The sequence below is a fragment of the Sinohyriopsis cumingii genome, chromosome 16, assembly GCF_028554795.1.
Source record: "Sinohyriopsis cumingii isolate HCF-2022 chromosome 16, ASM2855479v2, whole genome shotgun sequence".
Taxonomy (NCBI): Eukaryota; Metazoa; Mollusca; class Bivalvia; order Unionida; family Unionidae; genus Sinohyriopsis; species Sinohyriopsis cumingii.
In genome coordinates, this window is record NC_142976.1 from 83,802,310 (window position 1) to 83,821,760 (window position 19,451).

The following is a 19,451-nucleotide window of genomic DNA, read 5'->3' on the forward strand; positions in this document are numbered from 1 at the left end:
TCCATACGAAAACAATGGGTCCATTAAGCAAAAAAAAAAACAATGAAAACAAACAAAAAAGAACTCCAGCTTTTACCTTCTGCTGATTTGCAAGCAAAATAACCAATGAAAAATGATGTTTCTAATACAACTAGGCATTAGTCTAATGGAAAATCTGTTGAAAGTATATGTATTAGGATGTACTCAGAAATAGCCCCCAAAATGTCTTTCCCACTCACATTTCAGGCGAAAACGACAAAATCCTCCCGGGCTGAATGAATTAATGGACTTTTCATATGTACACAGCACCATGTTGCGTACACTAGGGGCAAGTTGCTTTCCTCAGACAACATTGCGACATTTTGTTCTATTTGGTAACTGCTAGATAATTCCGTAAATTACCATAATGTTGAGAGTTTAGAGTTATATCCTTTGCACACATGTACATAGAAATTACACCTCTTGTTAAATCCTCATGAAAGGTAAATTTGTAATTGTTGTTCTTTTCCTTTGCTTGATTTGACATTGTAAATATTGGAAGCAGATGACATAATATTTTCCTTCTATGTACATACATGTGTAGTTGTAAATAAATCTCATGGCTGAAAATCGACTTGTCCAGGAACTGGAAATGACTGGTGAACAGGTTGTCATTTACACTGAAAACATCTGTTTGGAATAAAATGCACAGATGATAATGGTTTTAGGGTCACACCTGGGCATAATCAGGTTTGAAATCATAAATCAATAAATGAACCACTAAGTTCTGTGCATCTTTTATCTCATTTGTGCTTTTTGTCTTTTAAATCGATCAGCGGGAACAAACAAATGGGTGGGGAGGTATATTCAGATTATACCAAATGTCCTAGAAAAAGTCATACCTGGATGAAATCGATATGACATTTATTTATTTTCTCAGAAATTATGAGCTTTACGTTGTTATGCCTTTAATCTGCTGAAAGACCAGATGAAACTACAGCATTGATGAAATTTGATCAGATACTCACAATCTGCATTGCTAGTCTCACAAATACGCAAATCTCGCAAACCATGTGTTCATGACATCATAGATCCAGTAATCACGTGATATCAGTAATAACCCATTTTAGATGTTGAAAAGGGGGCCCCAAGTGCCCGAGTGGTCTAAAGCGCTCTCCGTTACGGATCACTGCCATCTCACCTCTGTCTGCGTGGGTTCGAGTCTCGGATTTGGCCAATGTGGGTATGTGAGAAAGCTTGCCAGTAGCTTCTCGTGGGTCGGTGGTTCTTTCCGAGGTTTTCCCTGGTTCTTCTTCCACCATTAATACTGGCCGCCATGCATAGCCTATCATGTGATGGAAAGTGGCATTAAACCACACAACATCCACACCAGATGTAGAAAAAATGTTGTAATAATGAAGAACAAAAATGAAAAGAACATAAAATTCGTTATATATTTATTCCATGAACAACTACATAGGTTTTGTTGTATCACATGACTAACACGTTGACATGTGCTCTGTGCTTGATGAATCTGACTCTCCAGATTGCTGCTGCAGTGGCAGGTTTCTGGTCATTTTTCTCGAAATAAATATTTTGAGAATCATGGGTTCTTTCTGGTTTCTACAAAGGGTATCTGACTTTCATTTAATATATTTTAATATTTGTACAACAACATTAGGAGCTTGGTAATATACCATGACTATTGGACTGATGATGTGATAGTCTGAGATTTATGTACTTACAAAAATTAGTCCCTAGTAATGCAAATGGCAAATACCAGGTCAGGTTTCATCTATGCTGTAGTTTTGTCTAGTCTGTCAGCAGATTAACAACATAATGATTATTATACTTGCCATTTCTGATAAATAATTTTTCATATTCATGCAGGTATGACTCAATGTAACATTGCATAAGTTTGCTAGGCCTTTTGGTAAACCAGTACAATATGCCACTACCACAACAAGGCGACAAATTCCAATTTTTCGATTGGCAGTTGCTCTGACCCCACATCCCAACTTGAATGTCCAAATGGGAAGACTGGTGGCTATATTCAGAGGAAACCCGGATTAGAAAATGGACTGCCATTCCTTTTAAGTCATATTTGTAGTAAAAACTGTCAGAAATCTGAGCTGAACTTTGCTGCTAAATTATTACACTGCGATATGTAGCTTGAAACATTGGTTTCAAATTTTACATAGGCTGCAGAAAGAAATGGAAGATTGTCATCCTTTGTATTGAATATCACAAAACGATCTTCTGTGAGTATCAATACAGGTTTAGGAACTGGTTTATCACATTACAAGCAGACATATGTTGATTTTACAGAAACTTCAGTCCTTGTTTATACAGTACTATATAATTTTGAAGGTCTTTTTGTAAGAATTACTCCTTTCTAAAAGATGTTTGAAATCATTGATTTTAATCAGATTGTCTCAAGAAGTTTAGGTTGTTTGAAAAATCTTGTTTTTGGTTTTATTGGCACAGATTAATTCTGGGTTTAACACTTTCCAATTATTGGTTGTTTATTTTTTCATACTGTGATATGAAATGTTTATTTTATATAACATGTATATACATTGTTATCTTGATTTACAGCAGATTATTCTAATTTGTTTAGAATTATATTTTTGAAAGGAAACAAAACTAACTTATGTTCATTATGTTGTTTCCTCATGCCAACATAATGCAGGTCAGCCAAGTAAAGTAAGAAATTTTATTCTGTACATTGAAATGATTTTACGTTTCAATTCACAGGAATATAAAGTAATCAGACTTGTTTCCAGTGACATATTTTTGGTTTAGTGCATAATTGTCTTTCTAATTTGGATGTTTTGGCAGTCTAGAAATAGAAAAATCTTTGATTTAAAAAAATGCATGTTTTATAAGCTAAAATGTTTTTGAATTCCATTCAGTAATGGTCATATGTGAACCTTGAAATAATTAATTTCCTTTTGAACAGACCCTGGAAATGACTTGGAAACTTATCTTTAATTAAGTGTGGGAACCATGCCAGTCATATCGGTATGATATCTACATTTTCATAAGTGATTCAGAGATTTGGAAAAGTCAAGAAATTTTGTTATTTTGCATTATCCATGTTGTGTTATTGCATTGAAACATAAGATGGGACACTGTGTTATAACTATCAATAACTTTAATATATGCAAATGACCGCTGTGAGGTCTTAACACAGAGTGGTATCAAAGAGGCAGATGCCTGTAGATAGTACCAGTGGAACTATGACTCATGCACAGAGGGTTCTGATTGGTCAGTTACACATGTATAATGTTACATGTCTCTTCCTACAAAGAAAAGGTTTTAATAAACTGTCTAAATTAATCATGAGCCATTATAACTAACATATCAGATTCAAGCGTGTCTTTGATAGCAATGATTACAATGGTCAACAAATAAATCTCTGAGACTGAGAATGGGTTGTACATTTTTTTAAAGATCCTGTTGCTTGTTTGATTGCTTTTTAATGTACACTGCTGGTCCTTAACTTGAATCACCATCTGTGTTTATCAACAAAACCCTACATTGTGCTACACTAATGACTGTTCTGTTAGCTGAGTCTCTCTTATCTGTGAGTACAGGATTTCACAACTGTTTCTTATCCAGGATATGTACAGGTTTTAGGAACTGATATTACACTGACTCTATTATCTTTGGTTTTATTAGCCTTCCAGAACATGTGGTAGTATCCACTTTGCTGACAATCTTGTGGGATTGTTGCTTCATGCTTCAGCGTACTTTGACTGAAACATTGAGATTCCATTGATTGTGAAATTGATTTACTGGCATTTGCGGGAAGTGCTACAGCTGTACACTGTGTTTTCAATCTGAGAGAAGCGCGCATTTATATTACATTGCAGGGGTTGTGTTTCATTAGTTTTCATGAGCTGATGTCTGTTGCTACAATAAATGGTACCATCTTTGGTGCGAACTGAGTATGACCTTTCGCTGTGTTTTCTTAATTATAACGGCAGGCTCCCAGTTTTGGCCTTTGAATTGAACTCTTGACTGATTCCCCTTCTTTAAGTGGTTTTAGTGGTTTTGCACTTTTATCATAATAATTATTTGTTTTCTTCTTGCGAAGTGTAATTTTCTTTTTGACTTCAGCAGTGATGGTTGTTTTGGGAATTGTTCGCGGGTTATTGAGAGAATTGATCTGAGTTGTCACCCCATCAACAATTGTGCTGGTGAGAACCCGATATCAAGAGCACTGGCTCGATATTCTAATATATCTAAAAGTGGTTTCTACCATTGGCTTTTGCTTTTGAAAGAATTCTCTTTACAGTTTGAATTGTTTTCTCTGCTAGGCAGTTCGACTGAGGGTATGTGGGACTTGATGTAACATGTTTAAAGCCCCATTCTTTCGCGAAGCTTGCAAACTCTCGGGAAGAATAGCATGTTTGATTGTAGCTGACAACGACTTCTGGTATTCCGAATTGCATGAATATGCTTTTCATGTGATTGATAACAGTGCAACTTTCTGAGCTTCTGAGTGCCTTAACTTCAAAGTAGCGACTAAAATAATCCACTACAACAATGTACTCTTTATTATCCCATGTAAATAGGTCTCTGGCGACTTTTTGCCATGGATATTCAGGGACATCATGGGTGAATAGAGGTTACTTTTGGTTAGAACTTCTGTGCTCCAAGCAGATAGAGCATTTTGACGCTAAGTTGGAAATGTCAGCTGAGATTCTTGGCCAAAACAAGATATCTCTGGCTCTTTTCAGACACTTCTCAATATCTAAATGTCCAGAATGTACAGTTTCTAGCATTTTCTGCCTGAGGACTTGTGGTATGACTATTTTTTGACCTTTCAAGATCAACTGAAAGTCTGTCTCTATAATTTCAATAATCAATTATCTCTGATTGACAGTTTGACCTCTTTTCAGGCCAACCTTCAGTTATGACCTGTTTCAATATGACCAGCTGATGGTTCTTGTTCAGTGAGAGATTGAATTTCTTCCTTCTTAGGATCAGATACAGGTAATGCTGATAACACCATATGCACATGCATATCTATACCTTCAGATAAGGTGGGGTGTGTATCAGATAAGAACCTACGAGAGAGTGTCTCCTATGGGTATCTTCTTACCTTGGTAATGTTTTATCTCTAGGTTATAACGCAGCAGTTGCAAAAGCATGCGTTGTAGTCGTGGTGGGGCTGCATAAAGGATCTTTTTCATTATAGAGACAAGTTGAAGGTGGTCAGTTTGAACGTGTACCTTTCTCACATATATATATTGATGGAACCGTTTGCATCCAAACAGTATAGTGAACATTTCTTTCTCTGTCTGAGCATAATTAATTTCAGTTGTAGTCAAGGATTTGGATGCATAAGCCATGGGCTTATCGTCTTGCATTAGGGAGGCACCGAGCCCATATTTTGACATGTCAACTTGCAAAGTCAGTGGTTTCTTAGGGTCAAAATAGGACAGAACAGGTTCCAGGCTTATAGTAATTATGTCTTTAACCTTTTGTAATGCGTCTATTTGCAGAGAGTCCCATGAAAACTCTCTTTCGCTAACAGTTGTCTTAATGGACTGGTGACCTCTGCCGAATTTGGGGCAAATTTGGACAAGTAGTTAACCATAACAAGAATGGTTTCTAACTCTGCGCAGTTACGAGGGGGTTCCATATCTCTGACCACTGCTACTTTGGCAGGGTCGGGTTTGAGACATTCTGCTGACAGAATGTGCCTGAAGTACTGCACTTCTATGACACCTGCTTCGAGTTGTTCCTTATTTAGCCGGATTCCTTTTTCGAGGGAACAGTTGAGAACATTTCTCAAATTGGTATCATGTTTTGATAATTTGGCCATAGGGTAATGGGGACACAAAATTGCTCTATTATGAACTTGTGGGTCGAGACATACCCTTAGTTTACCCAGTTACTTTCTATGACAACCATAGAATTTACCCTATGCTGTAGGTGATGTAACCGGAGCAATGAGTCTATCTTGAAGTGTGACAGGTACTCACTGCAGAGAGTGCACTACAGGTGTAGCTTTGGGGTCAGTGTGTATGGTACATTCCCCTGGGAAAAGACCTATGCCATTGACGACTTCGGCATATTCCTTGAGAACAACTGCCTTAGTGAGGGACGTACTCTTGTTACATTGTAAATTTGACAGCTGTATCTGAACAGAGTATGTAAATTTAACTAAGCCTAACTCCATACAAGATTGTAAACCAAGTATAGGTGGTGCTTTCATTTTAACAATGTAGAACTCGAGTTCATGTGCATGTTCAGTGCATTTACATGTGAGATTGACTGTACCTATTGTATTCAGTAATTTGCCATCATATGCAGATAATGTGTATAATGTAGGTTGAAGGGGATGCTTTATGCCTAGCAAGGGTATGTTAACTTGAGAGCCTGTATCTAATTTAAAATCAATAGAAACAAAATTAGGTCCTACCTCTATAGCCGCATACACCTGGCCATTGGCAATTATATCCATTTTAACACTGTCAATATATCAATCCTCGTTTTGATTTTCATTGTTAATCAAACTGACCATTTTTGATCTACAGACTTTCTCAAAGTGAGTGAGTTTATGACACTTATTGCAAGTCTTTCCTTTTGCAGGACACTTTTTCTGGTTTGAATGTGATTTGTATCCGCACTGTGCACAGGTTGCGTTGATGCTATGTCTGGAAGATGTCCATTTCTTCTTTGGCTGTAGTTCTTTTCTCTTGGCCTGTTGTAGAATTGTCACATGCACTTCTGGTCTGGCTGATGCAGACATGGTCTGGAGCTACTCCTGGGCATATTCATGGCTTTGATGTTAGTAGTCCAAGGTCAACTTTTCACCTTTGCTGATAAGTTTTTCTTGTATCCTTAATGACGATACCCCGAAAACAATTCTATCACGAATTATGCCATCTTCGTCTTTGATGAGACATTCCTTGGCCAAGAGTTTCAGTGAAGTCACATATTGGTATCTTGTCCTGGAGCCGTGAATTTCATTGTTAAACTTGAATCTGGCAAAGACCGGAGTTAATTTTGGCTGCATGTGATGTTTGAATTTTGTAAAGAGCATTAATGGGTCCTTTTATCTTCATCCATTAGAGTCCATGTGTTGAAAATATCTCTACCTTTGTCTCCTACCCAAAGTAGAATGTAGTTTGCTTTGACCGCATCACTTCTTCTACTCATGGGTCTGTTAAATATCAATTCACAGTGTTGTTGGAATTTAGCCTATGATGTGGTAAAGTTGGAATTGTGCCAGTCCATGGTAAGGATTGGCACACCGGAAAGATCCCTTTCGAAGGTATTAAGTTAGTATGCAGAATTTTCAACTTTTTTAAGGTTTTAAATTCATGCAAAATCTTTGTGGATTGTAAAGTTATTGTTTCAAAATATCCATTTATGATCCATGTGCTATTCCAATTATGATTGCATCTGACACCATGTTGTGTTGTTGTGTAAAACATAAGATGGGATGCCATGTTCAAACTATCAATAACTTGAATATATACAAATGACTACTGTGAGGTCTTAACACAGAGTGGTATCAAAGAGGCAGATGCCTGTAGATGGTACTAGTGGAACTATGACTTGTGCATAGAGGGTTCTGATTGGTCAGTTACACATGTATAATGTTACAGTCCAGTCATTATTTTTGTTAGCCAATGCAAGTTTTACCAATGTACCTGACTTCGATAATGGATTTGTCCAAGTAGGTTCTCCAAAATCTTCACTGTCAGAATACATCCAGGGATCTTACTACCATTCAAAATCATGTACTTGCATCACTCAAATGAGAATGACCTATCCAATAGGATGAAGTATGCCTAAAGCCAGCTCTACAATGTTTTTGTGTTAAATTTACAGGTGAAGCATATTAAACATAAACATGTATAATAGATTCTCTTGAAATTGGTAAAATGGTGTTGGAAAATTTTGGGAAAAGTCATGGAATTAGATTTTTAAAAGATTGCAGGAACCCTGAGTGTTGCAGTTTATAGTGATGCCTAGCACTGGGGCATCATGCCCCAGACATGTAGCATGATGTCCCACCCAGTCACATTATCCTGACACCAGGCCGACCAGTCCTGACACTAACCTCTTAATGCTGAGTGCCATGCAAGGCAACTGCTCGTACCATTTTATAAACATCTGGTATTTCTTGGCTTGGGTTCGGACCCATGACCTCCTGCATCTTCGGCAGACGTTCTAACCACTTAGGCCACTGGAGTGGTCCATTTTAGAGGCAGAACTTAAATCTTACAAGAAGTAATAGTGACTTTGACTTGTACTTTATGCTTGGTTGAATGTTGGGTTTTGAAATAGCCTGTGAACAAAATGTGTTGCAAAATTTGTTTAATTATGAGATATATATCACATTATTAGCAAGTTTGACCTAATTAGAGATAGGGATTTCATCCTTTTAAATTGCAATTTGTTACGAGTCTGTGTGCTTAAACAAGTAACAGAAAAGATTGAAGACAACAAGCTTTGTAAAATTTAACAAATAATTTATTTCCCTCGAATAGAAAGTTACAAAAAATGAGAAAAATAGAACTTATGGTATTGCAAATTAAATCCAGAATTAATCCAAGAATTAAAACACAAACTTTATCAATGAAAAGTCCTAAGTGAATCACAGTTTAAATCCCGATGAAAATCCAGAATGGAAGGCAATGATGTCTGTAGTAGTTAGCATTGTACTGATGTGTCAACAGTCACTTGTTGAATCACAGAAAATATTATTCCAGTTTTTGAATTCCATATAAATTCATTAAATGTCTTTGTTCAAGAATTTTTGGAGCACTATTGTATTTCTAGGGACAACACTCGAAATTCAATAATTTGAAGAAAATATAAACTCAACCCAAACTGGACACCACATAAAAGAACTTGACCTCTCAAGTGTTATTGCAGGACTGATAAAATTCTTATCATGGCATCGGTTATATGACTAGCTAGAATGCAAAATAGATTCCCAGATGGGGGTCAAGAGTTCATCCTTCTAGAATAAATAGAAGTTTGTTATCAATTGACACATGACATGCTTGATGTCATGTAGTCCATGTATGACCTTGACTCAATGATTCTTACTCTAAGAAGGATAATTGACAAAAAATTATAAAAAAGTTGTTTCCTAAAACTGTCACTGATTTTGAAACAAGGTCAGCAGCTAGATACAATGTTTCTATTATTAGTTGTTTACATCAAAAATTAAAAAAATTAAAAAGATCAGTCGAGTCAAGCAGAACTGAACTGTGTTTGTTCTGGACAATATCAAACCTAATAAGGGCCCTGAGTGGTCTAAAGTGCTCACTGTTATGGATCACTGCCATCTCACCTTGGGCTCAGCCGATGTGTGTATGTGAGAAAGCTTGCCGGTAGCTTCTTGTGGGTTGGTGGTTCTTTCCAGAATTTTCCTGGGTTCTTCCTCCACCATTAATACTGGCCGTCATATATAGCCTATCTTGTGCTGAAAAGTGGCGTTAAACACTAGAACAACAACAGCAACAAACAACAACAAGCCCAGTAAACAATATTACATTACAATAGCATGTAATGGAATTTTACAAAGTTTAAACTAACTATAATAAAGCTTTCTTTTTACCATAGGTCAATTATACATGTCATTTGTATAAAATAATAACATAACAAGAAATCTTATGAATGATGCAAAGTATACATGAAAAAATACATTTCTATACATGTGAAAGTGCATCTGCTATTTAATTATCTTTTCCCTTGATGTGCCTGATGTCAGTATTATATTCCTGCATAGCAAACTTTACCTTAATAATCTGATTTTTCTTTTTCATCTTGTCGCTGAAGTAAGGGGAATGTGAAAACTAAACACAATAATCGGAGAAGGAGCTGAACCAGTGTAAACTTCAAAGTGTTGTAATGCCAATATCAAGGCCAAATATTCCTTCTTGATTGTTGAATAATTTCTATGGTGCTTATTTAATTTCTTAGAAAAATAGCACACTGGATGATCAACACCATTTTTATCTTTTTGAATCAATACTGCTCCAACCCCAACATCACTTTCATCAACAGACAGTTTAAATGATTGGCTGAAATTTCCTTTGCCCTTTCCGTCAGTGGAATTTGCCAAAATCTTTTAAGAAGGTCAGATTTGGTGACTTACTTTACATTTCCAATTATATCAATGCAGTCATCGATTCTTGGTAATGGAAATGAATCTGTTTTAGTCACACTGTTCACCTTTCTGTAATCAGTGCATATGCGGACAGTTTTATCTAGTTTTGGGACAAGTATACATGGTGAACTCCAGTCATTTTTACTCGGCTGTATGAAATCATTCTCCAGCAAATACTGAATTTCTTTTTCAAGTATTCCTGTTTGGGAGGGTTCATCCTCTACAGGTGCTGTTTCACAGGTGTGGAATTAACAATTTCAGTGTCATGGAAGATTTTATTTGTTCTTGTAGGAATATCTAGAATTAAATGCTCATATTCAAGTAATAACTGTTTAAGTTTTCCTTTCTTGTTGTTTCAAGTGTGAAAGTCTCTGGTCCAGATTATTCATAATTTCTGAATTCCGAAGATTTTCTCTCCAAAATCAGTAGAGTCCGATTGCATTCCTTCGCTTGAGTCCTCACTGAGTGGGACAGGTACAACAAAATCAATTGTATGTTTAACCTGGCTCTCTCTCTCAACATACTGGTGCTCGTTTAATTTATTTACATCCCAGGGGTACTATTATTATAATTTAACTCATTAATTTTCTTCTTAACTTTGTAAGGGCTGTAATACCTTATCTGAAAAAAATTTTGAAGAATGAGCAAGAGAGACAGAACTCTATTACCAAACTCGAAAGTTCTTTCCATTGTAGGTCTGTCAAACCATAATTTCCTTTTGACATGATTTGCTGAATGCCAAATTCAAGCATAATTGTCTGGAAAATACCAGACCTAAAATTTGACCCTTGATCAGATTGGACAGATTTGGGAAGGGCAAATTGAGTAAAAAACTTTATCAACACTTATACCATTGTTTTAGTTTTAATATTCCTCAAAGGAATTGCCTCTGGGAATCTTGTTGACACACACATTATGGTCAACAAGTATTGGTTACCTGACTTGGTCTTAGGTATGGGACCAACACAATCTACCATTATTCTGCTAAATGGTTCATCAAATGCAGGAATTGGTTGCAAATGAGCCTTAGGTATCTTCTGATTGGATTTTCCTACCATTTGACAAGTATGACAAGATCTGCAGTATTTATAAACATCACTTATAATTTTTGGCCAGTAGAAGTGATTCAAGATCTTGTGATAAGTCTTATTAATCCCTAAATGACCAGCCAAAGGAGTTTCATGGGCGAGACTAAAAATTTCTTTTCTGTATGATTTTGGAACTACAATTTGATAGTTCACTTACCACTCGTCACCAGCAGGTACCTTGGGAGATCTCCATTTTCTCATAAGAATCCCATTTTTAATAAAATCACAAATGGGTACTTCTGTGGCTTCAGTTTCACTAATGGCCCTTTGAAACAAACAGGAGATCTCAAAATCTTTTTCCAGTTCAACAACAAGTGAATGTCATTTGTCACCCTGATTAGAATAAGGAGAATGAGTAGTTAAAAGAGGATCGCTGTGATCAACATCTTTTGATTGATCCAAACAAGGAGTGAAAGTGACCTCATCAAAAGCCTAACCAATACATGTATCAGCTAAAGGAATACTTTCCAGATCAACATCATTCTCAAGAGCTTGATTTGCCATAGCTCCAGTAACTGCACAAGCTGGGTATAAGTTAGGGAATTCTTTTTCAATAGGATCAGCTTTCTGAGCCAACAAGGCTTGTCAGTTACAAGTGGATTAACCACAACCTTATTTCTAGCTAGGTCATTGCCTAGTTATAAATGAATGCCCTCAACAGGTAAAAAAAGGCACTATTCTGACTGTCATGGGTCCTGAGACAAGGTCTGATGACAAATTTACACAATGGAGAGGAATATTAACAGAGCCACACTCTACTCCCTGAATAAGAACACTCTCATTAGAAGAAGACTTCTCAGAAAAAGGCAAAGTACCTGATAATAAAAGACTGAGAAGCTCCAGTGCCCCTTAAAATTTTAATAGGGATGGGATTGGCTGAATCACCCATGAGTGATATAGAACCCTTTGACATGAGTGGTTCATAATTCTCCATAATAAAATCAGACTGGGGTTTATTAGACCCAACAAATGTATTGCTTTCCATACATGACCGTGACCTTGATCTCTTAGAAATAAGAGCATTTGGAATAGGCCTGTCTTAATTCTGATGCTTATTTTTCAACTTTTAGCAATCAGAAATAATGTGTCCTTTCTTCTTGCAATACGTACGTATAGGAAGAGATAAGGATTTCTGATCAGTCTTGTCAGAAACTTGATTTCTAAAAGTTGTGCCAGATTGAAATTTGGAAGGGCTCATATTAGGCTGAAATACTTATTTACCAGATGATGGCTTTGTGGAAGACTTATTTACAAAAAATCTTTATGAGCTAAGGAATACTTTTCAGCAGTACAAGCAGCATTTTCCAAGGTTTCAACCTTATGCTCATCTAGATAAGTCTTAATGTCACTATGGACAGTTTTTGAAGTCTTAAGTAATACAAGTTGTCTGAGATTTTCATAATCTTTATCAACTTTCTTGGCTAAGCACCACCTAATCAAATAACTGTTCTTTTTCTCTTGCAAATTGACATGAGTTTGTCCAGCTTCTTTTTAATACTTCCTGAATTTTTGTTAATAAGCCTTGGGGACTAACTCATAACCCCTTATGCATTCCTTAACTAGATCATAGTTGGTACTTTACTGTACTGACAGGGATGCATAGATCTCTCAAAAAGTGTACATTGTAATGAGTGCAATGCGCTATTGGCCATTTCAGATTTTCAGTAATGTTTGAAAATAAGGAAAATATTTGTCTACTACTTTTTCTCTAAAAGGGGACACTAACCTAATATACTTAGTAACATCAAAACTTGAATTTGTTAAAGTGGGAATGTGCTTTTCATTTGCCAGTTCTAATTCTCTTAATTTAAACTAATATTCCCTTTCTTCCTTCTCTTTTTGCATTTGCATCTGTCTCTCTTTCTCCTCTTTCTCAAATTGTTTCTCTTTCTGTAACTGCATTTGTTCCGCTCTGTCCTCTTTTTTCCCCCTGAAGTTCAAGCTTTCTTAACTCTAATTCCATCTTGTATTTTAATTATAATTTCTTTACTTTTATGTCAGAGTCTGGTACAGACTTACTGATTGAAACCAAAGCACTTTTATCCAAAACATTCTTTTTCCACCAAATACTGGACCAAAATATTCTTTCTTTATTGCTTTGTTAAAGAAGCTTTTGCCTCAGAAAGATAATATTTTTTGGCAAGTTGATGCAATTCATCTTTTATCAAGAAATCTAAGTATTCTTTGGTAGGATTTGAAAAAAGATCTCCACTTTTGATGTAATGGAATTAAATTTAAAAAAAACTAACAAACAAACAATTAAATTACATATACATAACAAATGGCATTAAAACTAACCTGTCAACCATGGGCATGCAGTTGAGTCTGAAAGATGTACCTATGATTAATAAAGTATGAAAGTAGGTCACTGTGTCCTTCTGAGATCTGTAGTCTTTGTAAAGCAGAATTCCACACCTGTAGGTCACTGTTTCCTCCCTGACAGTAGTTAACTTTGTACAGACAAATCTCACACCTGCACAAGAATTAAAATATTCCTGCTTGAAATAGATTATTTAAGTTGCTCCTCCTTGTCCACACAACTTTTTTTGTTTCCAGTCCAAACCAACTAGAGAGAGAGAGAGGGAGAGAGACTTTTAATATATGAAATAAAGCATGCAAGCTCATTCTTCATGTTTTTACTGCTTTTGCTTTGTAGGATAATGAACTGTTTAATGGAAAATCTGGATAACCCCAAATTCATGACAGAAGACTGTGAAGAAAAGCTTATGGAAATTCAGTATTTTGTTGTCAGAGATTTTAGGTAAGTGTCTCTTGTAAATTGTACATTTGTTAATCTGCATATGTACATTTATTTTTTAACTCAAATACTTAGATGGAGAAAGCTTTTGTATTTTAATCACTTGTGTTGATGTTGGTGTCCAGCTAATTTAAAGTTTATGGAATGGTTGTTTTTTATCTGTTTTTCATTGTAGGACAGTTTGTTTTGTGTTGCCTGTGAATGGCAAGAATAAGGTAATACTCTTTTGGCAGCACTTATAGCCTTTCAGTATGTAATCTGTGTTCATTTAAATATGCCTGATACATTCTTTTGATATACATCTGGATATCCATCTGTCTTTTTCCAGCTTCGAATAACCTGAGTTCTCTGTTATCTACATTTTCGACACTTTGTGGATGGCTTGCACATGGTTTAAGGAAGAACCTTATTGATGTTTGAAGTTAAAAGGTCAGAGGTCAAAGTCACTGACTAAAGTAGGAGAAATGGTCTCCACCATAAACAGTCACCAAACTTTGTGTATTGATTACCCTTGGATAGAAAGACTTCCTTCAATTTCAGAGTTAAAAGTTAGAGGTGTCAGCCACTTTGACTTAAAGAAGAATAATGGTTTCTGCGCAGTAGTATTAGTTCTGTATCACATACCTGGACTGAAAGTTTTTGATGGCTTTCACTTGGGAATAGTAAAAAATATATTGATTTTAGGGTTAGAACTAAATGTCACTTTGTCCGATAAATCCCCAGATCTTTGTTGATAATGATGGATGATTTGTGGGTATGATTTCACCTGTTCATTAAAAAGTACAATTTTCCTGCATGCAGATCTATTTGGAACACACTTGCATTCAGTTTTTTTATGCACTTACCAGCATTTGGTAACAACCATATCTAATGTGAAATTCAAAATGGCTACAGGACATAAGGTTGTGCTATTTCATGTGCATTTACTAGTCATTGAAGATGGGCTTTGATCCGAAAATATTATGTACATATGGCCATAAGAACCCTTCAACCAATAGTAACACAACTGCTATGAGAAATATCAATAAGTGTATAAAATGTACAAGAGTGTCTGCAAATATTTGTATGTTTTAATGAATAATTGGGATCAGCCCCATAACTTCAGTCAGTGTCATTACAGATGTGAGGCTGTTTTATTGGCCGAAATGTCACTGTGACTGAAATAGAATGGTTTTTACACAATAGCATTAGTTCTATCAGGACCAAATATTTTGGTTGGATTGCTTTTGGGGTGTGGCATGCAGTTAGGATGACAAAGAAACTTATAGGTTCTGTGGTCTAAATGTTATTGGTCTTGGTCATTTTATAAGTCAGATTGTTGTTGTTGTTGTGGGGTTTAATGCCATTTTTCAGCATATGATAGGCTATACATGGCGGCCAGTATTAATGGTGGAGGAAGAACCCGGGAAGAACCACCGACCCACGAGAAGCTACTGGCAAGCTTTCTCACATACCCACATTGGCTGAATCCGAGACTTGAACCGGTGCAGATAGAGGTGAGATGGCAGTGATCCGTAACGGAGAGCGCTTTAGACCACTCGGCCACTTGGGATAAGAAAATTATTGTTTCTGCACATTAACTTTAGTTCAAGATATCATACTTTGACAAGTGGTCAAGGTCATTGAGATTGGTCATTGCCATTTAATCTTTCCATATGAATGCCTTCATAGAGCACTGTTAAGGAGGGCAGGTGTGCATATGTTTGGATGATTATTGTCACATCAGATATAGGTAATTGTAACCTATATTGTTTTACCAGGAAAGCATAGAGGAGTTTAATAGAAGATACCATCCATGATGTCAGAATTTGTACACAGCTATCCGGACAATGAGTGGATTTGAACCACATACACAGAAGGATATATCAGTCATGGAGGGCAGAAGGTGTGTGCTCTCCAGCGACATTGTTACCATATATTCTCGCTTATTAGTTTAGTCAAACTGCAAACGGCACAGACCCAGATTTGCCAACGCATTATGCACTCTCACATCTAGGTCTGTGCAGTTTGTTAGGAGTAATCAGTAGAACAAACATCATAGACCCTGATCTGCGGGTACATTATACTGCAAATGAATATTGCTGTTTGCAGTTTGACTCAACTTACAAGCGAGTATAGATGGTAGGTATTTGGAATATGCCTTGGCAGATGTGGCAAGACATTGCATTTTGCGGAATTTGTGTATGTTTACTGATAACTCTTTTGATTTACCTGCAGACTTGACCCTAGCTTGTATAAGTACTGTCACAAAGAGGCCAAGGAGCTGTGCCATGCATCAGATGAGTGGTATAATGCCAAATCCTATTCAGCAGACAACTCACCCATGGTGCTGCCATGTCTATATCGACACATGAAGGATAAGGACCAACAGGTACAGTTATCATTCTTTTAATATTGAAACTCCTGTTGAACATCAGTTTTTGTCTTTCCTGTGAATGTGTATCTTTTCTTTGGCCTCAACAGCTAAGTGGTCGCGATAACTTTGGTGCATATTTTAAGGTTCTGCATTAAAGGGTGAGTATGACCTTAAAAGTTTAAACTTTGTCAATCCTCATAACATTTTAAGCTGTTATATTAATTTTCAAAGTTGTGGCTAATCGGGTAATCAAAATTGGCCAAACTTCACTTATTTCGGGGTCAAATTGTTTGGGCTGTATCAAGGTACTCTAAGTTAGCTGAAACTTCCAGTCTTGTCCATTGATGACATACCAACACAGCTAGCTGATGTCAGATGATAATGTTTGGAATTTACAGATTTACATGTTTTTATACAACCCTCTTATTACTTGTGTATTTTTTATTTAGATTAAGAGATGAAATATTGCATACTTATATATCATTAGCAGGTATGTCGGATACCACATTGTGGGTCCTAACTTCAAGGTGATCATGAGTTAGTATTTTCCTTCACACTTTCCTTTCAATTCTATAACTGTTAGAGTCTTATGATATTATTGAATTAAACTTGCTGTATTTGCCATGTTCTGCATTGGAGGTTCAGTTGTCAGGGTCAAGGCTGCACACCAGTATTTAAGGTTTCAGCATCATTTCCCCCTGCTTTACTTCTTAATGAGCCTTTTGTGATCAATGAATGTAATTTGGTAAATTTGTGTATTGTCACTGGATGATATGTTCCATTCCTCATCTTCAAGATTGTATTTATCAGTGTATACTTAAAGGTTGCTTTACTGCTTCCATGGCCTCAGCGGTTAGATCATCTGCCTGGGATGCAGGAGGTCTCAGGTTCGAACCCTAGCTGAGTCATATCAAAAACTTATAAAAATGGTACTAGCAGCTGCCTTGCTTGGCACTGAGCATTAAGAGGTTAGTGTTAGGACTGGTCAGCTTGTTGTCAGGATAATGTGAATGAGTGGAACATGAGTCCACACACAGGATATATTGACCATGTCACGCTTGTGCTGGTATTGAGTGTAATTTAGGGTAATTAGTGACATGCTGCTGCATGATGCCCCAGTGCTAGACATCACTATAAACTGTCACACTTGGACATGGTAGCAATATGACTGAAATTTTTTAAAGCCCTGTTAAAAATCCAAATCACACACACACACATGCAGATACTGTAAATAAAAATTAAGGAAAGTAGACGGAGGTCTAACAATGAACAATTAACCACTAGGCCACTGGTGTAGTGTATCTATCTAAATGAAACAGTTCCAAGAAAACAGACAGGTTTCTTAAATTTGAAAACACGTGTCACAGATTCATTCTATTTTGATGCCACATACATAGCAGACCAGTCTAAATTGAACATAAATGGTGCCAGTTATTGTAATAAATGGGCTTTATCATTGTTACTGATCAATGTTATATGACTGAAAAATGTTAGAGTACGTGGAATTTAACTTAAAAACATGTTGCATTCAGAAAATGACAAATCAATAGCACTTGAAAATATTTTGAAATAAGCATTCGACAGTAACAATAAAGTCATCATTTGTGGAAATTACGCATGTTTGCAAAAGTTACTTTAGACATGTAGACTAGTTAAAGTGAGTTTAATGCATAAATAATTTATCAGTTTCTTCTGTGTCTATACTCTTGTCCTAGCTACTAATCCACATGGATTTAGCCAATCTGTGACAAAAATTTGAACTGCAGATCCAGATAAGTAGCAAAAATAAATGTATGTTTGTCCTATAAATGTCTCTAATTATGGCAGGTAATATATAGATTGTTCTTCCTATGCTCAGATTTTGCTTTTTGGCCACATATTAGTAATAATTATGCTTATTCCTCTCTTAGGGGTTGGCATGTGTGAACGCACAACAAAACAGTTCAGGTTCACATTTAATACAATTTCCTTTTGATCAGGTACCTAGGTAACTGATTGTTAGGATCGACTGGTACTGGATAGAACTTTCCTTAAATTTTGACATTTCTATGTCAGATGTGATGGGGTGGGGGATAGTATTTGTCACCAAGAGTTTCAAAGACTCCTGAACATGCATGTGAAGCAAAGAAAATTTGCGACATCTGTGTTCTTCAAAAGAAGGGCAAAATGGTCAGCAAGAAATTTTGTTATTCTATATACTATTGCTTTTTTCATGAAGATATACATATCACAAGTTATACTCTTGGCACAATTGTTAACATCTTTAAAAACCCATGATACAATACACACAAAATGGATTGGCCATTTTACACTTGTGCTGTTTTTTTTGGTGCTATTGAGGGTAGTTTGTAACTTGTAGCACATAGTGTGGTTTGATTATATGACACTTGTGTACTTATATGCAACTGAGGGTAATTCAAAGTAGCTGGTGTTTTGTAGTCCACACACAGGATATATTGACCATGTCACGCTTGTGCTGGTATTGAGTGTAATTTAGGGTAATTAGTGACATGCAGCACTCATTTTGGTTTGACCATGTTACACTTGTCCTGGAAATGGAAGTAGTTGAGAGTAGTTATTGACATGTAGCACACACAAAGTGTATTAAACATGTTACACTTGTTGCAGGTATTGTGTGAAGGTAGGTAGTGACATATGCAGCACACAAAAAGCATGTTACACTTATGCTGGTATTAGGTGCAGTTGAGGGCAGTTAGTGATATATGTGATACATACAAAATAGACCATGCTATATTTGTGCTGTTATTCAGTGCAATTGAGGTCAGTTAATGAGTGATGTGGCACACAAAGTGGATTGCACTAGTCACCCTTCTACTAGAATTAGGTGCAGTTGGGAGCAGTTAGTGACATTGCTCTGTTATATTCTGGTACTAACTGCACTACTCATCTGCTCAGGCACAGGTGGGATCAACCTGCACAGTGTACAGTAAAGTAGTTCTAGTTTCCCTAGAGACTTGCAACAGATTGTACCTTCATGGGTTGTAAATTAGCCAGTATAATATTCTGCAGCACAATATAGTGTGGGTCTGCCTCCACCTTCTCTTGCAGGCTTAGTGGTGTATAATAGACCCATTGCTCCTGCACATATGCTGTTACAGGTTCGACTAATGGAGACAGGAG

General features: G+C 36.4%; 1 protein-coding gene across 1 annotated transcript in view; it reads left to right on the forward strand.

Moving 5' to 3' along the window:
• LOC149780916 (Golgi apparatus protein 1-like) overlaps nucleotides 1-19,451 on the forward strand; it is a 220,331-nt gene that overhangs the window by 82,482 nt on the left and 118,398 nt on the right. Inside the window, exons 9-10 of the mRNA XM_089938010.1 lie at nucleotides 13,853-13,957; nucleotides 16,172-16,325. Of these exons, the coding sequence (XP_089794136.1) occupies nucleotides 13,853-13,957; nucleotides 16,172-16,325 (259 nt within the window). The remainder of the gene's footprint in view (nucleotides 1-13,852; nucleotides 13,958-16,171; nucleotides 16,326-19,451) is intronic.